Raw genomic sequence first — 22925 nt, 5'->3', positions numbered from 1 at the left:
ACATGTGTATTTATGTATCTCACATGTACACGTGTTTTATATGTAATGCAAAGTGTGTGTAATACACACATGTATGTAGTATATGTATATATGTGTACAGAGAGAGAGGAGAGAGGAGAGAGAAGAGTCAGAGACAGAGAGGAAAGCTAGAGAGGGAGAGAAGGGGGAGAGGGGGAGAAGAGAGAGAAAGGAGGATGAGAGAGGAAAAGAGAGAGAGGGGAAAGGGAGGAAGAGAAAGGGGGAAGGAAGAAAGGGAAAGAGAGAAGGGGAAAGAGAGGGAGAGGGGGAAAGGGCAAGAAAGGGGGGATAAAAAGAGGGAGAGGAGGGAAGAGAGAGAGTGAGAGAGAGGGAGGGAGGGATGGAGAGAGAGAGGGAGGGAGGGAGAGAAACAGAGAGAGGGAGGGAGGGAGAGAGAGACAGAGAGAGAGGGAGGGAGAGACAGAGAGGGGGGGAAGTAGGGAGGGGGAGAGAGAGGGAGAGAGAGAGGAAGGGAAAGACAGAGAGGAGGGAGGGAGGAAGAGAGGGGAGGGAGGAAGGGGGAGAGACAGACAGACAGACAGAGACAGACAGACAGAGAGACAGAGAGAGACAGAGAGAAAGAGAGACAGAGAGACAGAGAGAGTCGCTACTCAAGGAAAGAAGTAGCTTCCAAAAGCAGAACCTCTGGCAGTATGGAAAAGAGCTGATTATGGATTCAATCCAGAATTGAATAACCTTGAGCAATCTGCCCAGCTGAAATGATGTACCCTCTGGGAGCTTTGGAAGGACTCCATTAGGGGTGAAAAAAAAATCACACACACTCTGCAGCTATAGCCCCTTCCTCTGATTGGCTGATTCCTTCAAGACTCACACACACACACACACACACACACACACACACACACACACACACACACACACACACACACACACTTAAAGGAAAATGTCCAGTTAATCATGTCTTCATTCCATTTCTGCACAATCTACTACTGATTCTCTAGACTTCCTCAACCATGTCCCAGCTTGAGTACCTTCTCCTCCTGTCCTGTCCCCTTTCAGCATCTTTTTATGCACTGTCTTCTCCCCTAGGAATTTAAGCACATTGAGGGCAGGAACCATCCTTTTCCTGCTTGTACTTGTATTCCTATATTCTCTGTCCTTCTCTCCGTACCTGGCACATACTATATACTTCCTAAAGGTTTACTGACTTAATAAATGATTGTTGGCATGTGCTCCCTGCACGTATGCCTCACTCGTTGCACTCTCCTCTTCCCAAGGATGTTGTAGGTACTTGGGGAAGTGTGTGCCCACATTTTAAGGGGAGAATTTTGCTTTGTAGGCACTTTTTTGCCGTGTCATCTTATTAAAGTTTTTTTTTTCTTTTTCTGTGAGCTTATTGTGTTTCCTGGCTGGATGTTAGTAGGAAGCTTATGGACTCCTCAAGTACAGTTTGGAGCAGCATCCCACAGCAACCCAGAGAACTTGTAGGAGGGGAAGGGAGGGGAGGGGAGCTATCCTCTGGGTGTCCATGCCCGAAGTGCCATTGAGGGAGATAGGGCAGAATGAAAAGCACCGAATAACTGAATGCAGGTTGGTTTAGATTAAGCAGAAGAAACAAAGTGATCAAACCCATCCCAAGGGATTGGTGAGACCTTCAGTTTCCCACAGTTGGTTTGGGGTAGTTGAGAAGGCAGGCAAAGGGAAAGCGCTTGTTCCCATTTGGGAAAGGGATTGCTTATCTCCCCTCAAGTCAAAATGGCCATCCTGATGCTTCCAGAAAGCCCTCCAGAGGTCTGTTGATGTCTTTGTTATCTACAGTTTGCTCACTTGTCTAGGAGATAATGGCATTTGCACTCCCCGCCTAGGGTTCCAGAGCTGGAGACCTCAGATGTTATCTTGTCTAACTCTTCCTGGAAGCATGAATCTTACTAGTGACCCCATTAGCAACCTGTCATCCAGTCTGTGCGGGAGGATTTCCAGGGATGGGGGAAGGAAGAGGCATGAATGCAGCCCTTATTGTTCCCATTTCATGGGAATGATTCTTCCCTCTCAAGACAGGAGAGTCTCCTCTGCCAAAGGGACTTTCTTACCATATCACAGGGAGGCTTTTCCAGGGGCCTATGGCTGGCTCGTCCAAGGTTCGCCACAACCAGGAGAAGTAAGACCCACAGGTTCATGGCTCTGAACAGCGGGGGAAGAGAAATGAGACACACCATCAGCTTTTAGAGAATATGCATGCGATAATCCATGTGTACCATCCTCCCAAGTGCCTTTACTCAGAATGCCAAATGCATCATAGAAGCAGATTTAAAATGATCAGGGCTGGAAAGGGGACTTAGAACCCAGAATGCCAGAGCTGGGAAGGAGAACTTAGAATCCAGAATGCTAGAGCTTGGAGGGAGAGCTTAGAACACAGAATTCCAGAACTTGGAGGGAGAGCTTAGAACACAGAATTCCAGAACTTGGAGGGAGAGCTTAGAACCCAGAATGCCAGAGCTGGGAAGGAGAACTTAGAATCCAGAATGCTAGAGCTTGGAGGGAGAGCTTAGAACACAGAATTCCAGAACTTGGAGGGAGAGCTTAGAACACAGAATTCCAGAACTTGGAGGGAGAGCTTAGAACACAGAATTCCAGAACTTGGAGGGAGAGCTTAGAACCCAGAATGCCAGAGCTGGGAAGGAGAACTTAGAATCCAGAATGCTAGAGCTTGGAGGGAGAGCTTAGAACACAGAATTCCAGAACTTGGAGGGAGAGCTTAGAACACAGAATTCCAGAACTTGGAGGGAGAGCTTAGAACCCAGAATGCCAGAGCTGGGAAGGAGAACTTAGAATCCAGAATGCTAGAGCTTGGAGGGAGAGCTTAGAACACAGAATTCCAGAACTTGGAGGGAGAGCTTAGAACACAGAATGCCAGAGCTAGGAAGGAGAACTTAGAATCCAGAATGCTAGCGCTTGGAGAGAGAGCTTAGAACACAGACTGCCAGAGCTGGGAGGGAGAGCTTAGGACATAGAATGCCAGAGCTAGGAGGGAGAGCTTAGAATACTGAATGCCAGAGCTGGGAAGGACAACTTAGAACCCAGAATGCCACAGCTGGGAGGGAGAGCCTAGAACACAGACTGCCAGAACAAGGATGAGGAGCTTAGGCTGTGATGGCCAGAAGAGTCACTTTTGTGATCATGGTGAAGGGATGGAAACTCAGCTCTCAGAATTGGAAATGATCTACCCAAGGTCATAGTGAACAATACATTAGAATAGATTATGAGTTCCTATTCAGAGATGATTTCTTATTAACCATTGTATTTCTCCAGGGGCTGAGCACAGGCTTGTTATATAATAGGTTCATAGAATCCTAAATATCAGCTAGCCTTGGGGAAATCACTTTGTGTCTCTAGGCCTCAGTTTATTCATTTATAAAAATGAAGGAGATGACTTGGGATTCTATGAACCTACTATATACAAGGCTTTGTGCTTAGCCTTTGTAGAGATAAGAAATGGTCTCTGAATTCCAGAATTCATGAAACAATTCCAAAGACAGCTATTATATTGTAGGTACCAATTTATGATGGCCTGGTTTAGAATATAGAGGGGAACACTATGAAGATCTAGTATAAAGAAGCAATCAGAATGGGGTGAGGTCAGTCAGGAAAGCCTTACTGCTCTTTTGCTTTGGAATGAATACACAGTAACAGTATTGATTCTGAAAGGGAAGGGAAGGGCTCCGCAAAGGGGGTTAAGTGACTTGCCCAGGGTCACACAGCTAGGAAAGCATCTGAGACAAAATTTGAACCCAGGTTCTTCCATCTTTAGGCCGGGCTCTCTATTGTATAAGGAAAGCAGGATCCTGCCAGGCAGAAGAACAAGGTTCCAGAACTCTGGAGAAGAGACAGGGCAGTTTCTTCTTCTGAGAGGGACAGTTAAGCAGCCAGGAGTTGCATCCCAGTCTAGACTTTATAGGGTGGACCTAGATAGCTAGAGACTCTCTATCCTGTGCCTTTTCCTTGTGACCAGCCCATCCCTGTGAATCCTGCAGAAGCTGAGAGTGATTTCCAACAGAGCTGCTCAAGACTCCAGAGGACAACCGTCAGTGAGACCTTTCCTCTGAACCCTGTTCATGCTACCTTCAATTCCTTCTCACTTTTATATATGAACTAAGGGGGTTTAATTTAACTAGTTGTAGGAAGTATATTTGTAGGTAAAGAAGTATTAAATAGTGTAGGCTAGCAGCTTGATTTGGGGTTTAGATAGATCATCCCAATTCCCTTCCCTTCCTTCCCTTATGCTAAATTAAACTATTATTTTAGTCGTATTTATATTTTTATATTTATTATTTCAGGTTGCTTATTTCACTATCCACTGAACCACCTCACTGCCCCCAGAAATGCATTATTAATGATGACTCCCTGAATGTCCTAGCCAAGCCCAAAGTAGTTGCTTTAGTAGCAGAGGCAAATCTTTCATTGGGCCATAGATCAGGAAGGGACTTCAAAGACCATCTGATCCAAGTCCTCCATTTTTACAGTTGAGGAAACTGAGGCTTAGCAAAGTTGTCATTGGCTCTGTCAAATCACTAGGAAACAGAATTACAGCTTACATTATACTACAGGGTACCTAGGTGGTCTAAAGAACTAATGCAGGGGGCAGCTGTGTGACACTGGGCAAGTCACTTAATCCCCATTGCCTAGCCCTGACCACTCTTCTTCTGCCTTTGAAACAATATACTATATTGATTCTAAGTCAGAAGATGAATTTTTTAAAGAATTAATACAGCCTCCTAAAGGATCTAGGATATAACCAAGGAATATCTTCAATCCTTAAGATCACATATTCCAAATGACTGACTTGTCTAAACTAGTTAACCTACATTTCCTCCTGGCTCTGACATTCTAAAACTCTGAAGTTCCTCTCAGCTCTAATGTTCTGTGTTCTAAAGACCTGTTGAATTCCAGCATTCTCTTTCATTAATGGATGAAAAAAAGCATTTACCCTTTGATCCTGTAAAACCACTACTAGGTCTGTTTCCCAAAGAGATCATAAAAAAGGCGAAAGGACCTGCTTATACAAAAATATTTCCAGCAGCTCTTTTTGTGGTGGCCAAGAATTGGAAACTGAAGGGATGTCCAACGATTGGAGAATGGCTGAAGAATGTGATATATGATAGTTTTAGAATACTATTTTGCTATAAGGAATGATAAACAGGATGATTTTGGAAAAAGCTGGAAAGACCTGCATGAATTGATGTAGAGTTAAATAAGCAGTACCAGAGCATCGTTCACAGTAACAGCAATATTTTGGGATGATCAACTGTGAAAGACTTAGCTCCATATTGTCGAACCTATGGCACACATACGTGCTGAAGGGGGCTGCTCCCTTCCCCTCTCCATGCATACATGAGGACATTTCTTACATGACCTGCCCCTCTGTCCAGCAGCCCAATGGGAGTGCTTCCTTCACCCCCTTTCTGGGGTAAGGGTAGCGGGACTCACATGCGGCATGAGGGTTCCAGTTTGGGTACCCAGTCTCTAAAAGGTTTGCCATCACTGACTTAGCTGCTCTTAGCAATAAAATGATCTGGAACAATTCTGAAGTATTTATGACAATGCCAGAGAAAGAACTACTGGAGTCAAATGCAAATCAAAGCATGCCATTTTCCACATTAGTTCATTTCATTTTTATTGGGGGGTTTTTGTGTTATATGATTATTCTCTTACAACAGTGACCAATTTTGAAGTATGTTTTACATGATAATACAGGTATAACCTAGATCAAATTGCTTACCATCTCCAAGATGGGGGAGGGAAGGGAGAGAGGGAGACAATTTGATCTAATAATTTTGGAAAACAGATGTTGAATATTGTTATTCTATGTAATTTGGCTGGAACATGCTGACTCCTGTCTCTCTCTTGCTGCTTGCCTACTCACAGTTGCTCCATGTTCTCCATTCCCTTCCAGATGACCTGCAGTCCCTCTCAGACCTGATATTGTTGGTCTGACAGTCTATGGTTAAATGAGTTCCAATCCCCAAAGTGACACAGAATGATGCTTCCATTCCTACCTTGTAGAACAGGAGAACATGGGGCTCCCCAGACAAAGTTTTACTCCCATTGGGGGCGTACAAATAACAACGAAAGCTGGCATTAGAATGTCTAATATCCCCAGTTCCTGCATTCTCTCCTTTCACAGGGCCCTTAAATGGGGGCCCCTGTGAGCACCCACCTTCTGCAGGCCCCAAGAAGCTTTCTTTCCTCATATTAGATCCTGCAGCCCTCCTTGGGCCTCCTCTCCCCCCAACAGAATTCCTCCTCTCACTTCCTTCCCCCCAGGACCTGTTATTTTGCTCCTTGGCCTTTGAAACTTGGGCTCTTCCCCATTGTTTGGGCAGTGCCGGACTGAGTTTAGTCAGGAAGTCCCATTGTCAAGGCAGGAGCTCAGTGCCCTGGCATTGTATGAACCAAGGGCAGCCCTGCCTCTTACTTGCACACTGGGGCCGTCTGCTCAGCCTTGGCCCACTTCAGGAAGACCCTTCTCCAGCTCCTAACCTCTAGGTCTTAGTAGGCAAGGGAAGGTGGGTAGCTTGAGAAGAGAAGTAGGGTAGGTGAGGCAGTATAACATAGACTGGATTTGGGGGGTCAGAGCTGGAGACTTTGGAACACAGAGCTTCAAAAGAGTCTTCGGAGATCATGCACTCTTGACATTTGCCCAAATTATCAATCAATTACCAAATGAGGCCATGAGGTTAAATTACTTGCTCAGGGTCACACAACTAGGAAGTATCTGAGATCAGATTTGAACCCAGGTCCTCTCAACTCCAGGTCCAGGTCCGGTGCTCTATCCACAGTGCTAGAGAGCTGCCCCTCATCAAACATTTATTAAGTGATTTCAGTGCTAAGCATTGAAGAAAACAAAGAAAATCAACGTGGCACCCATCCTCGAAAGACCTACATTCTAATGGAGTAGACATGATATATGAAGTAGCTAGGCAGATCAGTAGAAAGAGTCATGGGCCTGGAGTCAAGAAGACCCGGGTTCAAATCTGGCCTCAGACAATGGCCTCTCATTGTAAAGTAGCTTAAACCAAAATCTGCCTTACCAAATGTGTGATGTAGGGCAAGTCACATAACCTCTGTTTATTGCAGTGGAGAAGATAATGGCCCACCCTGCCAGTGTCTTTACCAAGAAAACCCATGGACAGCATGTCTATGCTAGGATCCAGGGGGTCACAAGGAGTCAGACATGAATGAACCACTGAACAGCAACAAGGGCTTCCCATAGTCCAAGGGGAGGAGGAAGAGCATTCCAGGCCTGGGGTACAGAGGTGGGTGCAATGAGACCTCCAAGGAGTAGCCGTTTGGTTTCTGCTTGAAGTTTCCTCGTGATGGGCAACGCACTTTCCCCCCATGCAACACTCCCCTCCAACTATTTTGGCTAGCTCTCATGATTAGGTAGCTTTCCCCCTTGTTAAACCAAATCTGCCACTCTTGAACCTCACCTTGTTGGCCCTAGCAGAACAACATGAATCTCTCTGATCATTGACTGAATTAATTGTATCTGACAGCCAGGCTAGGTGGGCCAATGGATGGAGTACCTGAGACCAGATTGAGGAAGAGTCATTTGATCCTGGGCAAGTCATTTAATCTCTGTCTGCCTCAATTTCCCCATCTGTGAAATGGAGATGATAAGAGCACCTACGTCCTAGGGTTGTTTGTGAAGATCAAAGGAGATAACATTTGTTTATTAGACCAGTGTCTAGAAGATAGCAGGTACTACAAAACTGCTCGTTTCCTTCCTTCCTGCACCACACTGCTGACTGTCATTAAGCTTGTTGTCCATTAAAACCCTCAAATTGGATTCATATGAACCCTCCTCTAGCCCTGCCTCCCCGGTTAAGAAACCATCTTTATGAAATGTAAGAGTCTGAGACCAACCAGTCCAGCTCTTTTTCTTTCACAAATGAGGAAACTGAGACCCAAGGAGGTGAACCGATTTGGTCAAGACTACAAAGTGTCAGGTCCTGCTGGGATCGGAAATGCCTAGACAACAGCCCTGCTGGGTTTTTACCCTGATGAGATAATAGGGGAAAAGACATGTACAAGAATATTCATAGCTGCGCTCTTTGTGGTGGCCAAAAACTGGAAAACAAGGGGATGCCCTTCAATTGGGGAATGGCTGAACAAAGTGTGGTATATGTTGGTGATGGAATACTATTGTGCTCAAAGGAATAATAAAGTGGAGAAGTTCCATGGAGACTGGAACAACCTCCAGGAAGTGATGCAGAGCGAGAGGAGCAGAACCAGGAGAACATTGTACACAGAGACTAATACACTGTGGTTCAACCGAACGTAATGGACTTCTCTACCAGCAGCAATGCAATGATCCAGAACTATTCTGAGGGATCTATGAGGAAGAACACTATCCACATTCAGAGGGAAAACTGTGGGAGTAGAAACACTGAAGAAAAACAACTGACTGGTCACATGAGTTGATGGGGAAATGATTGGGGATGTAGACTCTAAACAATCACCCTAGTGCAAATATCAATAATACGAAAATAGGTCTTGATCAATGACACATGTTAAACCCAGAGGAATTGTGCATTGGCTATGGGAGGGGGAAAGGGAGGGGAGGAAAAGAACATGATTCATACAACCATGAAAAAATATTCTAAATTAATTAATTAAATAAAAATTTCCAAAACTTAAAAAAAAGAGAGAGAGAGAAAGAAATGCCTGGACCATTGGCACAGATGCAAACCACATGTGGACCAGTGTCTAGAAGGCCAGGTAGATGATGTAGGTAGAGAATCACATGTGGATAGAGATTTGGTGCAAATAACAAACTCTAGGCATATGGATGGACCAAGCAAGAAAAGGAATGATGGAGATTCAATAGAACTTTGGGTCCAACTCCCTTATTTGACTAATGAGGAAACAGGTTCAGAAGGGAAGATGCTAGCCCAAAGTCAAATGCATGGGGTAGGGGCAGAGCCCAGGACTAAGCCCAGGGATCTCCCCTGAGGGGTTTAGTTTCTGTCAGTGAAGTTGTATTCAAATGCCTTCCAACAACCACATTCTTTCTTCTGCTTGCCATTGCCTTGTCCTTTGGGGACCCTGATCCAACTTGGGGGGAGCCTAGTAGAAATAGCTGTCTTTACAAAATATTTTTTTAACTTTACCTTCTTTTTTAGTATGACTTCTAAGCTACAAGGGCTAGGCAATGGGGGTTAAATGATTTGCACAGGGTCACATAGGTAGGAAATGTCTGAGGCCAGATTTGAACCCAGGATTTCCTTACTCTAAGCCGGGTACACTATCCATTAGGCAACCTAGCTGTCCCTTACAAAGTGCTTTAAGATTTTGTTGTTATTGTTCAGTCATTTGAGTCATGTCTTCATGATCCTATTAGAGGTTTCCTTGGCAAAGATACTGAAATGGTTTGCTATTTGCTTCTTCAGTTCATTTTATAGATGAGGAAACTGAGGCAAACAGAAGGAACAGACTTGCCCAAGGTCACATAGTAAGTATCCGAGTCCCAATTTGAAATCAGGACAATGAATCTTCCTGACTCCAAGTCCACTGTGCCAAAGTGGCATAGCCTCTGGCTCCCAAAGTTGTTATGGGGATCAAAGGAGACAAGATTTGTAAAATACTTTGTACACCTTAAAGTGCTACCTAAATGCTGGCTGTTATTACATACATTATCTCACATGTTACTCACCACAACTCTGTGAGTTGGGCATTCTCTAATTCAGTTCTATTCAATAAACATCTCTTCAACACCAGTTATGGACCTAGTGCTAAGTGCTGGAAGACTACAGACATTATTTCCATTTTACAGAAGAGGAAAGTAGAGGAGCAAAGTCAACTTGAACTTTGGTCTTCCAGAGACAAGTGTTAATTGATTGAAGAATGAAGAAGGATACTTAAGAACAAGTCATCTGACTGTCTGGGCTTCAGTTTGCCTAGCAATAGAAGAGACAGATTCAGATGAGACCAAATCTCTGGTCACATCTAGTCTCTCCCAGTTCTGACACTGTGTTTTCAAGTCCCTTCCAGGTTGAACATGTTATATCCTAAGGTCTCTTCCAACTCAGATATTGTTAATTATGTTCTATATGTGTTCTTTGTCCTTTTCTAGCTCTGACATCCTCCTTTGTGTTTTAAGGTCCTTTTCAGCTCTAATTGGGTTTTGAGTTTTCTAGCTCTGACAATCAATGTTCTAAGGTCCCTTTTAGTTTGGCAGTCTGTTCTCTGTTTTAACTTTCAGTGTTCTATGGTCCCTCCCAGCTCTGACAGTCTGGGTTCTAAGGTTTTTCCTACCTCTGAAGGTCTAAATTCTGTACTCTGATATGTCTTGTGGTCCCTCCCAGCTCTGACAGGCTGGGTTCTAAGGTTTTTTCTACCTCTGAAGGTCTAAATTCTATACTCTGATATGTCTTGTGGTCCCTCCCAGCTCTGACAGTCTGGGTTCTAAGGTTTTTCCTACCTCTGAAGGTCTAAATTCTGTACTCTGATATGTCTTGTGGTCCCTCCCAGCTCTGACAGTCTGGGTTCTAAGGTTTTTCTAGCTCTGAAGGTCTGTGTTTTGTGCTCTAACAGTCTGTCTTATGGTCATTCCCAGCTCTGAAAGTCTGGTTCTTAGATTTCTTCTATTTCTGAAAGTCTATGCATTGTGTTCTAACCTTATGATCCCTGGCAGTCTGGGTTCCAAGGTTTCTTCTAGCTCTGAGAGAGAGGGTTTCAAGGTTCCTTCATTATGCAAAAAGCATGCTTGTGTCCACATACACAATCTCTTATTGTGTGTGCAGGGGCAGAGAGCTGAGGCAGAAGCAGGAGAGACAGGACCACAGCAGCAGCATGGAAGCTTTCCCACTTAACTTTGGGTGGCACCATCCCAATCACTCACCCCTTTTGTCTCCAGACTTCACATGACTCTGCAGGAAAATTCCACCCTCTTTCCTTATTTCTTCCACTGAAGGAAACCACAACAAGGACAATGCTTATAATTTCTTAGGTTTACATAATAGGATTTTGACCTTTGTGATGGGCTTTCCTGTATCATCTGAGCTTCACTACAATTTTAGGAAGTGGCTAGTGAAGAAGTTATTAGTACTATTTAATAGATGAGGATACCAAAGGCTAAGGAAATGATGTGCCTAACGTGTGCCTCAGGAGTGTCTCAGAGGTATAGATATCTGCCTTTCTCAGCCTGGCCTTCACACCTTCTTTCCCAACCCCCTTCCAACTCCCAACTATTGAGAACCCAAAAGAATCTATTGGGCAGAGTAAACATCCATCAATTTCTGTTATTTTAGATCTACTGGGAAAAAATTTTTCCCATCTCTCAGTATAGAAAAGAAGGAGCATCATGGAAGCCCCAACATAATGGTATCATTTCTTTATCTCTTCCCCTTTAAGTCTGGCTGACTGATTTTAGTTAGCTCCCATCTTAGTCTAGGTATGTTTTCCTGATGGATGGAGGCTTTTCCTTATTGATAATCCACTGCAAGGACTATTGCTAGAAAGGAGTTTCCCACCTGGGAAATTCCACAGTGAGTGAACTCCTGCACCGACCACTCCCAATCCTCAAGTTTGGTACAATCTATTTCTGGTATTATTAAGCTTAACCTTGCTAAAATTCTGAATAAGTTTCCTTTTGTCCAACTGCAGAGGTCTCATTCAAACCTCTAGGGCCATAACCACCTCATATCCTAGTCATTTACTAGTGGCCTGACCAGACCACTCCTCCTTACTGCTGGAAGCTGGAGATGGGGTCTAGTGGAAAAGACACTTGTGCAATGACACTTTGCAGCCAGATGGGAAGGACTTCATCAACTTGTAGAAGACTCTGGACATGGACTAAGTATCCTGGGGTCCTTGTTCCTCCTTACTTTGTCCATTAAACTGCCTCAGCGCATGTCCCTAAGCCAACTATAGAATTCACCTTGCTATTTTTCTTCCTGCATTCTCCTCTGAGAATTCTCTTGGTACCTTGCCTTAAATGCGAGCCCTTTTAAGGCTGACAAATGCTTCAACCTGAAAACTAGGAGAGTCAGAAGTGTGAGAGAACTCATTTCACACCCAACTAGAGTAGAAAAATTTCAAATCAGTTTTATGTTTTATTTTGTTATAAAGTCTAATATAGTTCAATATCAGTTCATTTGAAGATTTACAATAATTTGTCCAGAATTCTTTTAAAAGTTTGTGGGTAAATCATCAGGTATTCACTATCTATGTAGAATTTCAGAATATAATGATTTTTTTCAATATGATATTAGAAGGTTACACTTTAGATTTTAGGAAAGAATACTGAATCTTAGTAATTTAAAAATTTACACAGTTGTAGCAATGTGAGGAAAATTTATATTTAATCTTAAATGTGACTAAGAAGACCATGCCATTTGGAATTAAATCTTATGAGAATGTAATTGGAAGAAATGCTATGGAAACAAATGATCTATAATTCCAGCAGCCCTATGGGGTTACATGTGTGAACTGCAGGTGGATCTCTGTCTTAAGGAAAAGCTGAGAGAGTGATTTTGGCCTGATTTAGGACTCTCTATGCTCGATTCCCTTAGCATGACATTTCCTCTTTTTTTTTTTTTTAACCATCTTTGGGGTGGAGGAAAGAGATAATTTGGCTCAATTTTTAAAAATAAGGTTAAATTCTTTTTGCATGTGCTTGAGGAAAGAATAAAACAAAATATTATTTGAAAGCTATAAAAAGACAATAGTGGTTTATGTGAGTGAAATAGCCAATCTATTTGAGCATGGTGTTATAGGTAACTAAATTAATATAATCCCTACTCCATTCAGACATCCTAGCAGAGCTCTTTTTAAAAATAAAGTTAAAATAAGAGCAAAATCAGCTGTGTAATTTAAAAAGGATGTTGTTATTAGAACCTTAGTATCTCATTCTTCTCAGAGGGAAATGAGAAATGAGAATTTTGAATTTAATTTTGAATTTGTTTTGAATAATTTTATATAAGTACTCTTATGGTTATCTTATACAATCAAACTTGGGCAAGCATTCTAAGATAGTTTTGTTTTATAAAAGGATATGAATTTGAATCTTTAGTATATTCTGATATTTTCTTTTTTGTTGTTTCTTTCCATAAATAGTGCTTTGAGTCATTACCAAGTTTACAAACCTTGATAAAGCTGTGCTATGTTTGTTTATTTTTTTAGCTTTTGTATTTCTACAGCTTGTTATTTGTCTATTCTTTAACTGTTGCTTGAACTATGCCATTACTATGGTATTCTTAGGCAAACTATAATTTCGTATTAAGTATGATTTATATATGTATAATTGCTACAAGTGGATTTTAATGAAAAAATGTAATAAGATGTTGTTAAAAGATAGTTAATAAAGTTAACTTTCACTGTTATTCTAAGCATCAATGTCAAATGATTTTAAAGGCCATCAGAATATTTCAATCAGTCCAAAATTCTGCATACCTGTTGGGGCTGACATCATGAATTCATCTTATATGGCCTTGAGCAAAACCCAGAATCACCATTCTTTTGAAAATATGGTTTTGCATTCCTCAGAGATTTTCTTTTCTAGCAAGGAAGCCATTCTGAAAACTTACCTATGGCCGAGATTTCCAGAGAAAAATTCAGGGAGACCCAGTCACTGAAGTCTCCCTCAGATCCCTAAGACATGGTGGCCTATGGGAAATGTAGTGCCCTTCCTTTAGTAAGACTTGCTTGCCAAGGGCAGGGCCCCCTTGTGCCTGTTTTTCAATTTGGAGTCACCCTTTATAAAGCCAATTTACTGAATGGGACTGACCCCTTGGGCTATTTTTCTATGCTCCAGCCTAGGTTTGCTTCCCACCTTTGGTGAACCCACTGCCTCTCCTAGCCCTCCTGGACACCCCCATTTGTTCCTTGCTTTTTATGGTAAACTAAGGCAGCACATTTGACTCTACAGTGCCTCCTTATGACCTAAGGCAGAATCACCTCAACCATCAAAGGTCAATGATAACTTCCACAAGGATCTCCAAATTGACTCTCTTCTAGGGTGTTCAAACAAAGAACTCAAAAGACAAAGTGGTTTGGCCTCTTTCCCTTTAAAGAAGATAATCAAACCTTAAGTACTTTCCCAATCCCCCTAGCCTCTGGCTATTTAATCTAGGCACCACCCTCCCCCAACCCTGATTTCTGGTTTCTGTATCTTTCCCAAATTTGTGTGAATTCAAATAAACTGACTTTTTCCTCCTTCCCCTTTCCAAAATACTTTTAAGGGAAGCAGTTAGGTGATGCGGGGGATTGAGATACAGGAGGTGCTGGATTCAAATTTGACCTCAGATACTTCCTTGCTGTGTGACCCTGGGCAAGTCTCTCAACCTTCCTTGCCTAGACCTTACTACTTTTCTGTCTTGGAACCAATACACAGTACTGATTCTAAGAGAAAAAGTAAGGAATTAAAAAAAAAAAAAAACCCAATCTAAGTATTCCTCTCTGTCCTTCAGGGTAAATCCTGGTGCTGAGGTTCTTTGTAGTTCTCCAGATTAGATTACCAACTCTGCAGCTTTGTGGGGGTTTCTGCATTTATAATATCCTTACCCCAATTAAAGAGGGCTCTAAGGAGATAGTGGACATAAAGAGTTAAAAAAAAAAATCTTAACAATTTTTGACCAAACAGGAAGGAAAAAAAGTGGAGGCATAAAGCTGATTTCCAGCCTAGCTCTGGCAACCCTGGAGCTAAAGAGCCCCATCAGACACACAGGAGACTGACTCACCAGGTCTGCACCCACCCACCTGGCAGGGGCCAACCCCTACTGCCTGGGGCTGAAGAGCTTTGTGGTGGGGATGGAGGAGGAAGAAGAGGGAAGCTAAAGGTGGGACAGGAGGGATTGTTTTTCAAGGTTCTCCCTGGGATGTAGGATTGAGTTGGAAAATGCCTTTAAGGATCACCTTTAGCAAGATAACAGGGCTAACCAGTAGCCAGGAACAGGATTTGAACCCATGTCTCCTGACTACAAATTCCACTCTCTACACTGACACTCCCATTTTCCTCTGCTTGAATTCAGGTCTTCCTTACTCTAGGTACAGCCATCTACTTTGCCAACTCGCCCGTTTTCTAACTAAACTGAGAATCTACATCAAGAGTAGATCTATGATCTCACAACTGACTGTCACCATGCATAATATATACAAGATCCTAGGCCAGAGTTATTATTTATTGACTATTTAAAACATTTAATTTCATAAAACAAAGTAGAGTTTTTCCTCTTAAGGCTCTCTCCACCAACAATGGGTCTCACAACCCCAAGGCAAAATCGGCCTAGAGTTCTTGAGAAGAGAAGCAACAAAGGAAACTTTCTTCTCAAAACTAGAATCTCAGCATGCCAAACTTTCTCTCTTGGAAACTTAGAATGTCAGAATTCTAGACCGTAAAAGTCATGAAAATCAAGAATCCTCCAATCCCACAACAAGAAGAAAAGGTTCAGGTCACACCTAGTCTAAACATCCATCTGGGGTCTACAATTTCCCCCAACAAGTGATTGATCATTCAGCCCCTAGTGGAACATTATTACCATCAGTGACCTGGAGTGAATTCTACTTTCAACTATTCTTCCTTTTATTGAACTGATGTCTTCCCTAAAACGGTTCGATGTTCCCATTTCCCCCCTCCTATGGAAAGTGGAGAGAGCAGAGACAAGCTTTGTCCCCTTACTTTTTTTGTTTTGTTTTGTTGTTTGGGTTGTGGGGTCAGGGAAGGTGGAGCTGGCCCTGCTGACTACTAGCCATCTGGGATAGCAGATGATTGGCAACCAAAAGAATAAAAAGTTTTCCATTTTATAGTGCTTTAAATTTTGAAAGATGCTTTCCTCACCACATTACTGAGGTTGGCAACCACAAGTTTCTCCCCACTACAGTCCATTTCTCAACTCTGCTGTTAAATGTGGTCTTTCTAGGGGCAGTTGAGTGACTCAATGGATAGAGCCAAGCTTCAAAATGAGAGTCCTGGGTTCAAATCTGCCCTCAGATAATCCCTAGATATGGGATCCTGGGCAAGTTACTTAACCCTAACTTCCTGACAGTTACCATTCTTCTGCCTTGGAACGGATGGCTAGTATCATTCTAAGACAGAAGGTAAGGGTTTAGAGGGAAAAGGGGTGTCTGATTATGTCACCCTCACTCTCACCTCCACCCCACTCAACAAGCTCCAGTGGCTCCTCAACACCTCCAGGATTATATATAAAACCTTCATGACCTCCTCTCCAAATACATACACCTTCCCAGTCCTCTTGTACGCCCCATCCCCTGACATGCACTCTGTGATACAGTGACACTGGCTCCTTGCTGGTCCTTGAATAAGACAGCCCATCTCCCCACTCCGGAGATTTTTGCTGGCTGTCCCCATGCCTAGAACATCTCCTGCCTCCTCATTTCTGCCACTTGCCTTTCCCAACTAAAGTTCTCATGTCTACAGCAACCCTTTCCTGACTGCCACCCCCCCAACTTAATTCTAGTGCCTTCCCCCTGCTGATTAGTTCCAGTTCATTCTATACATATCTTATTTTTATATGGCCATTTACATATTGTCTCCTCTGTAAACTCCTTGAGAGCAAGGATGTTCTTTTACCTTTCTTTGTATCTCCAATACTTAGTAAAGTATGGGGCACAGAGTAGCTGCTTAATAAATGTTTATTGACCAACGAAGTAGGGACTTAGTAAGTGTTTATTAATTCTCAAGTATTACATTCTCCATTTTACAGATGAGGAGACTGAGGCTTGAAGGAGTTGAAATGATTCTTGATGGCCCCATAGTAGACAACAAAACTACTCCCTCCCATGTCTTCTGATTTCCACGTCCTGTGCTCTATCTATGGTACCACACTGATTAGAGAGTCGCCCAGAAATGAAGGGTATTTTGTGTGTAATAGAGATCACCTGTGACACATTGCATGGCGATGTACTGGGAAAGCTCCAGTCCTCGGAAACAGGAGATCTGGATGTGGAGCTTACTAGCTGCTTTTTAAAGCAATTAAAAATTTTTTTTTATTTAAAAAATCTCCCCCCCTCCCCCAGGGGAGAGCAGTTGAGTTTCCCGCATTTGGGGAAATCACTGGGATCAGCCCATCCGGAGCTGTGGGACCTTGAGGAAGTCACTTTCCCTTTTTAAACCTGTTTCCTCTTCTATACAATAGAGATCACAGCACTTGTACTGCAGACCTCATTGGGGCTACAGTGAGAAAAGTATTTTCCTTCTTATTTAAATAAAAGGGGGAAAATCCTTTACTTTCCACCTTATAATCAATACTGTATATTAATTAGTATCAAGGCAGAAGAGTGGTAAGGGCTGGGCAATGGGAGTTAAGTGACTTGCCCTGGGTCACACAGCTAGGAAGTAGCTGAGGTCACATTTGAACCTCCCATCTCCAGGTCTGGCTCTCAATCCATGAGTTACCTAGTTGCACCCAGCAAACACTTTCTTTAAAGCCTTTTTTGGTATTATTGTTACCCCTGGGTCTAAGAGCCCTGGGGTATGAGTGTGTGGCATTGCTCCACTGTGTAACCTTCAGTAAATCTCTGTCCCTTTCCTGGGTCTCCTCACCCATAAATCCCAGAATGCCACTAAAGGCATAACGGCTAGACTAGGTACAATCATTAGCTCTTTTTAATCCCTTTTAACCCCAAAGCATTATAATCTACTGTAATTCTTTTGTAAGTGGGGATGATTGATGGAGACCCTCCCTAACACAGGAGAAGACTTCTCTAACTTTCTCACTGTCCCTCCTCAAAAAAAGGAGAAAAGGGGCTCATTTTCTTTAACATTACTAAGTACTATACTGCTAGGCTATATGGCAAGTCCATTGTGAGAAGGGAATGTGAGGGTGAAGGAAATGGAGGGAGGGAAGGAAGGGGAGGAATGAAACCATTGCTGCCCTCCTGGAGTTTACAGTTCAGTGGGATGTTAGCAAGAGACAGGCATGATTACAACGGGAGACAGAACTGTTGGGGAAGGCTTCCAAGAGGGGGGTAGGTTGAGCTCCAAGACAAATTAACCAGCTTTTATAGAACACTCCCGCTATGCGGAGAACTGAGGATGCGCAAAGAAAGGCAAAATAGATCCTGCCTTCAATGAGCTTCTACTCTAATATGAAAGACAACATTTAAATAACTAGGTATATACAGGAGATAATGCCTGGTAGACCAAAGACACTCTCAGAGGGGAAGGCGTTTACAGTTGGGAGAGATATAGGCAGCTGGAGAGCAAGAAGAGCTAAAGATATTGAGAGGGAAGGGATCCAGGGCACTCAGGTCAGGTTGGAGGTATTGGGGTAGGGGGTCACAGATGAGGCTGGAGGAGAGACAGGGTAGAAAGAGAGGGCTCAGAAACCGTCTTTGGGGGACCAGATAAAAAGAAATAAAGTTCTTTTTTTTTTTTTTTGAATTTCTCCAAGGAGCATTTATTCTACTAAAGCATCAATTATTCATTCTACATATGGACATATTGCATTTACTTCCCTTTAAAATAAGAATTCTTTCTTGTTTTTGTGTCTTGGACCCCCTTGGCAGGCTGGTAAAGCCAATAGACTCTTTTTGCTCACTAATTCAGGAAATAATACAGTTCAGTTAGAGCTTAGTGAAAATAAAGATGAAATCTTCTCCCTTCCAAGTTCTTAGATCACCACTTATCTGAAGAAGGATCCATGGACTCCAGGTGAAGAGACCCTAAAATTCCCTTATAAGTGGCTCATTTTACAATGTGGGTTTCTGGGGAGAACAACCACTTCCTTACATACAGATTTTAAAGTTATTTTTTATTCAAGGAAATAAAGTTCTTTCCGATGTTCAGTACAGGGTAAAAGGGGCTGGACCACTTTCCCATCTACCATTGTGTGTGTGTGGGGGGGGGGAGATTGCCTTAGGGAGGGCTTTGAGAGGTGTTGTCTGCATGGGCAAATCACTTGCCCTCTCTGGGCCTCGGGTTCCCCATCAGTAAACAGAAGGGGCTGGACCAAATGGCTTTAAGTTTCCTCCAATTCTAACCTTGGACATTTTAAGGTCGTGTGTAGCTCTGGGAGTTCCCCTTTCTTCCCACAGTCGCCAGGCATCACAGCCCTTGTTTCTAACCCACCTCCATTCACCTGCTCCAGGATCACGTGCCTCAGTCCCCTAGATCAGGTTCTGGGCAATGAAAGTTGGGTACCTCACCCTCACCAAGCCCAAGGAAGATGGAATTCTGTTTGGCCCTTCGCACCCCTCCCCAACTTTCCCCCAATGAACTGAACTGGAGAGAGGGGTGGATTCTGAAGTCTTGAAGATTTCGCCGGTAAAGTATCAAGGAAGGACAGTGAAGACAAAGTTGGGAGGTTTGGGGAGAAAGTACTGCCCACCAGTCCAGGACTCTCGGCTCCTCTCCCTGATCTGGGAAGTAGGAATAGGGATCATTCCTCCTATGTTTTACAGTTTTCAAAGTACTTTCCCCTCCCCCAGCCCCAGCCCCCCAGAAGCCCAGCTGCAGAAGTGGTCCAGGTACCTTTATTAGACAGAGGAGAAAACTGAGGTTGCTAAAAGGAAAGTGACTGATCCAAGATCACTCGGAGAGCTGGTGTTGAACAGGACCTTCTGAATCCAATGGCAATTGATCTTTCTAGACCCCTCCCCACTCACCCGGCCGCTCAGGCAAAATGCAAGGTTTTCGAGTCCAAGTTGTGGACTTCAGAAACCCGATTGACTCTCCGCACAGTTCATGATTAACCGAGCCTGAGAAGGGCAGGAGGTGGGGATATGTGTGCGGGGAGGGGCGGCGGGGGAGAGGGAGCGGAGGGAGAAGGTCCCAGGGAGCCCTAGTTGCGCACTTACCTTACTCAGCAGGGGCGCCGCTTGTCTCCCCGAAGCCCAGCGCTCATCTTGCCCCGACGTTATTAGGGCTCCCGGACTTCTGTTTTCCCTCAAGCCCTCCCTTCCCCACTTCGGGGAACTCTCCCAGCATCCCTCCCTCTGCAGACCCGGGCTCTAGAGGGACCACACGGGCGACATGGAAACTGGGACCCTGGAGGAGAGCAGCCAGTAATCCCGACTTGGGACAACTTCTGCTTTAAATTACGTCCCTAGTATCTCAGCCACATCCCCCTGCCTCCCTTTTCCCCTCCCCCGCCCCGAGAGCACGCTGGGTCCTAGAGGGGGAGGCGTTCGGGGAAATGCGCGTGACTCGATTTCTCTGGGGGGCAGCCAGAACCTGAATCAGCTTCCTCTGGTGGAGTGTGAGTTAGTGCCGGGCCCCAGGCCTGGGGGGCGGGCAGCAGCGAGATCTTAATGGGAGGGATGTTCAGCGGAGGAAGCCCGCTTTGGAGTAAGAAGAGTTGGATCTGAGAGCTAGCTGACTCTGCTTCTATCTGGCAAGGGAAACCCGGGTACAGTAAGCAAGGCACTACCTCTCCTGGCCTCGGTTTCCTCCTCTACACTGTACACTGTATGAAGGGTCTGGATGATCTTGGAGGTTTCTTCCAGAGCCGACACCCTCCGATTCTGTGCCTCTCATTGGGCATTCAACCCTTCGAAAGTCACTTCCAGAGATCTCCTCGCGGGTCCTTCCCCGAGATTCCAGCTCCCGACTCTGCATTTTCACTGGCCTGGGATGCCCCTAATTTCCTCAACGCAATCTCACCTGCCTTTGGTGGCATTCCTTCATGGCCATGCCTTTCTAATTTAGCCAGGAGAGGCCATACATTCCGGGATTCCTAGATCAGGTCGATCGATGATGAGAGACCTAAACCTATTCAGAGGCAGAGATACATAGAGAGCTTGTTTGTATATGGCTAAAAATTGTTTGTTTTTCTCTCAGTAGATTGTAAGGTCCCTGAAGGGCAGTACTGTTGTCTGCCTCCCCCCCACCCCCCTCCAAATACGTAAAAATGTCTGGCTGGCATTTAATAAATGTTTGCTGGCTGACTGACTTCCCCGTTCTATGCCTCAGTTTCTTCATCTGCAAAACGTGAAGGTTGGCTCAGATGACCTGGGAGGGTCCGATCCAGCTCAGATATTCGTTCCTGTGGCAGAAAGAGAGGAATCCCTAACTCACTTTCCTAAGTGCAAGAAGAATTTGGAGAGGGTCCACTGGGGAAGGCACAGAGGATGAGGAGAAACCCCCGAGGGCAGCTTCAAATGTACTGTTTCCCATGAGTTTGGGGCTTTGTAGAACGCCCTGGCACGCTTTTCCCTCCTCAATCCTTTGAGGATTGCGTATTTCTGAGATGGAAACGTTAGAACTGAAAGGGGGTTCAGGGATCCTTTGGGTTCCAGTGTAGCTCATTTTCAATTTGGGGAAAGTAAATGAAGCCCAGAGTGAGGAAGCAATTATCCCAAGTTTAATAAGCCAGGATTGATAGTAAATCGAGTGCCCTTCCCATTACAGACCTGGACATTGGGAAAGAGAATATAAAGCAGCAGGCAATCTACCCTAAAGCCAAATGAGGAAGAAGACCAGGAGGCTGGAGAGCTCAGAGCAGGCAGAGATCAGTGTAGGCTGGTTGTAGTCAGGGAAAGTTTCCTGGAAGAGGCCACCAAGGACAGGCTCAGAGGAATTAGAGTTGGCAGGGACTCTAAGGTAACATTGAGTCCAACCTTTTATTTTATTAACAAAGAAATTGAAGTCCCCCCCCCAACTTGTAAATGACTTGCCCAGGGGCGCACAGAATATAAATAGCAGTCTAGATTTGAATCTAGGGCCTCTGATTCTATACCCAGTTCTCTCTCCACTATATCACCCATCCTCTTAATCATAGAACTTCAAAGCCGTAAGGGACTTGAGAAGTCATCTGAGTTCTCCTTTTGTACAATGCAGGGATCCTCTCTCTGACAACTCTGACAAATATCCAATCTCTTCTTGGATACTTCCTGGGAACAATGAGCTATTACAGTGGAAAATGAGCTAGATTTAAGGTCATATAATCTGACCCCAAATCTTAACTCTGATACTGTGTGAACATGTGCAAATTGCTTATTTCCCAGGATTGTTGCAAGGAAAGGACTTTATAAGTTTTAAAGTTTTTATGCATGAGTATATCTATTATGATATGCAGAGTATTACCTTCTGAGGCAGCCCATTTCATCATACTTCAGCTCTAATGGATAAGTTTTTTCTTTTGAATTAAAATGGGCTCCTGGTAACTTCTTGATAATTTTTTAGAGCCAATAGTTATATGTGTTGACTGACATTTGTACCGGTAGATATCCTTTAGGGACCTGCTAATTAATTACATTTAAATTATTAAGTAATAAACTCTGCTAATTAATTAATTTTAAAATAATTTAATTAATTAGAAGTGGATCTGCAGAGATCTGGAAGAAGCCAATACCTTCTAAGTCTTTAATATCCTATAACAATGATGGTGAACCTTTTAGAGATAGAGTGCTGGGCTCCACCCCCAGACCAAGTGCCATGCCCCTCCCTGCCACTGAGTGCCAGCCATGCCTCACCCCTACCTTACCCCACACAGGGGAAGGAGAAAGCACTTCCATTGGGATGCTAAGTAGAGGGGCTCAGGATATGGAAAAAAAATGTCAGGCAAAGTAGAGAAGGAGAAAGGACCATCTCTGCTTGAGTCCCTCTGCCTTACCAGTAATGAACTCTGGGGGGCACTCTGTATGCCATATTTGGCACCCATGCCATAGGTTCGCCATCACTGTCCTATAATGTCCTCCAGGGATTCCATCCCCTAACAAGCATTCCCTGGATCCAGGCAGTGCTCCCATTTCAGAGCTGAGTTTATCAATTCTAGTCTCCCCACCTGAGTAGAAACAAACCATATCTTAAGAAGTAATATACTCCTTTGTCTTTGCACAGGACCACACTTGAACCTACCAATCTGGTATATGCCTTACTGTAATTATTCTATAATCTTGGATTTTGGTGATAGGAGTGCCCTTCCCAATAGTATCCCCTCCTGACCTTTCTTATCCCATATGCTTTTTCCACGTCTTCTTGGAAATGG

The 22925-nt window shown here is 43.8% G+C and overlaps 1 protein-coding gene across 2 annotated transcripts in view; it reads right to left on the bottom strand.

Moving 5' to 3' along the window:
* LOC100028199 (transforming growth factor beta activator LRRC32) overlaps positions 1–20095 on the bottom strand; it is a 41900-nt gene extending 21805 nt beyond the window's left edge. The window contains exons 1-3 of one of the 2 annotated variants that reach the window (XM_007490917.3): positions 19795–20068; positions 10880–10945; positions 2070–2160 (exon numbers count right to left, since the gene is read on the bottom strand). In XM_007490917.3, coding sequence (XP_007490979.2) covers positions 2070–2156 — 87 coding nt within the window. In that variant the 5' untranslated portion in view covers positions 2157–2160; positions 10880–10945; positions 19795–20068. Of the gene's footprint in view, positions 1–2069; positions 2161–10879; positions 10946–19794 lie in introns of both variants that reach the window. The other variant, XM_007490916.3, reaches the window with a different exon arrangement.
* Between the last annotated feature and the right edge of the window lie 2830 nt (positions 20096–22925).

This window comes from Monodelphis domestica, chromosome 4, assembly GCF_027887165.1.
Source record: "Monodelphis domestica isolate mMonDom1 chromosome 4, mMonDom1.pri, whole genome shotgun sequence".
Taxonomy (NCBI): Eukaryota; Metazoa; Chordata; class Mammalia; order Didelphimorphia; family Didelphidae; genus Monodelphis; species Monodelphis domestica.
The sequence above is the reverse complement of the archived record's forward strand: the minus strand, read 5'-3'. Positions and strand labels throughout refer to the sequence as shown.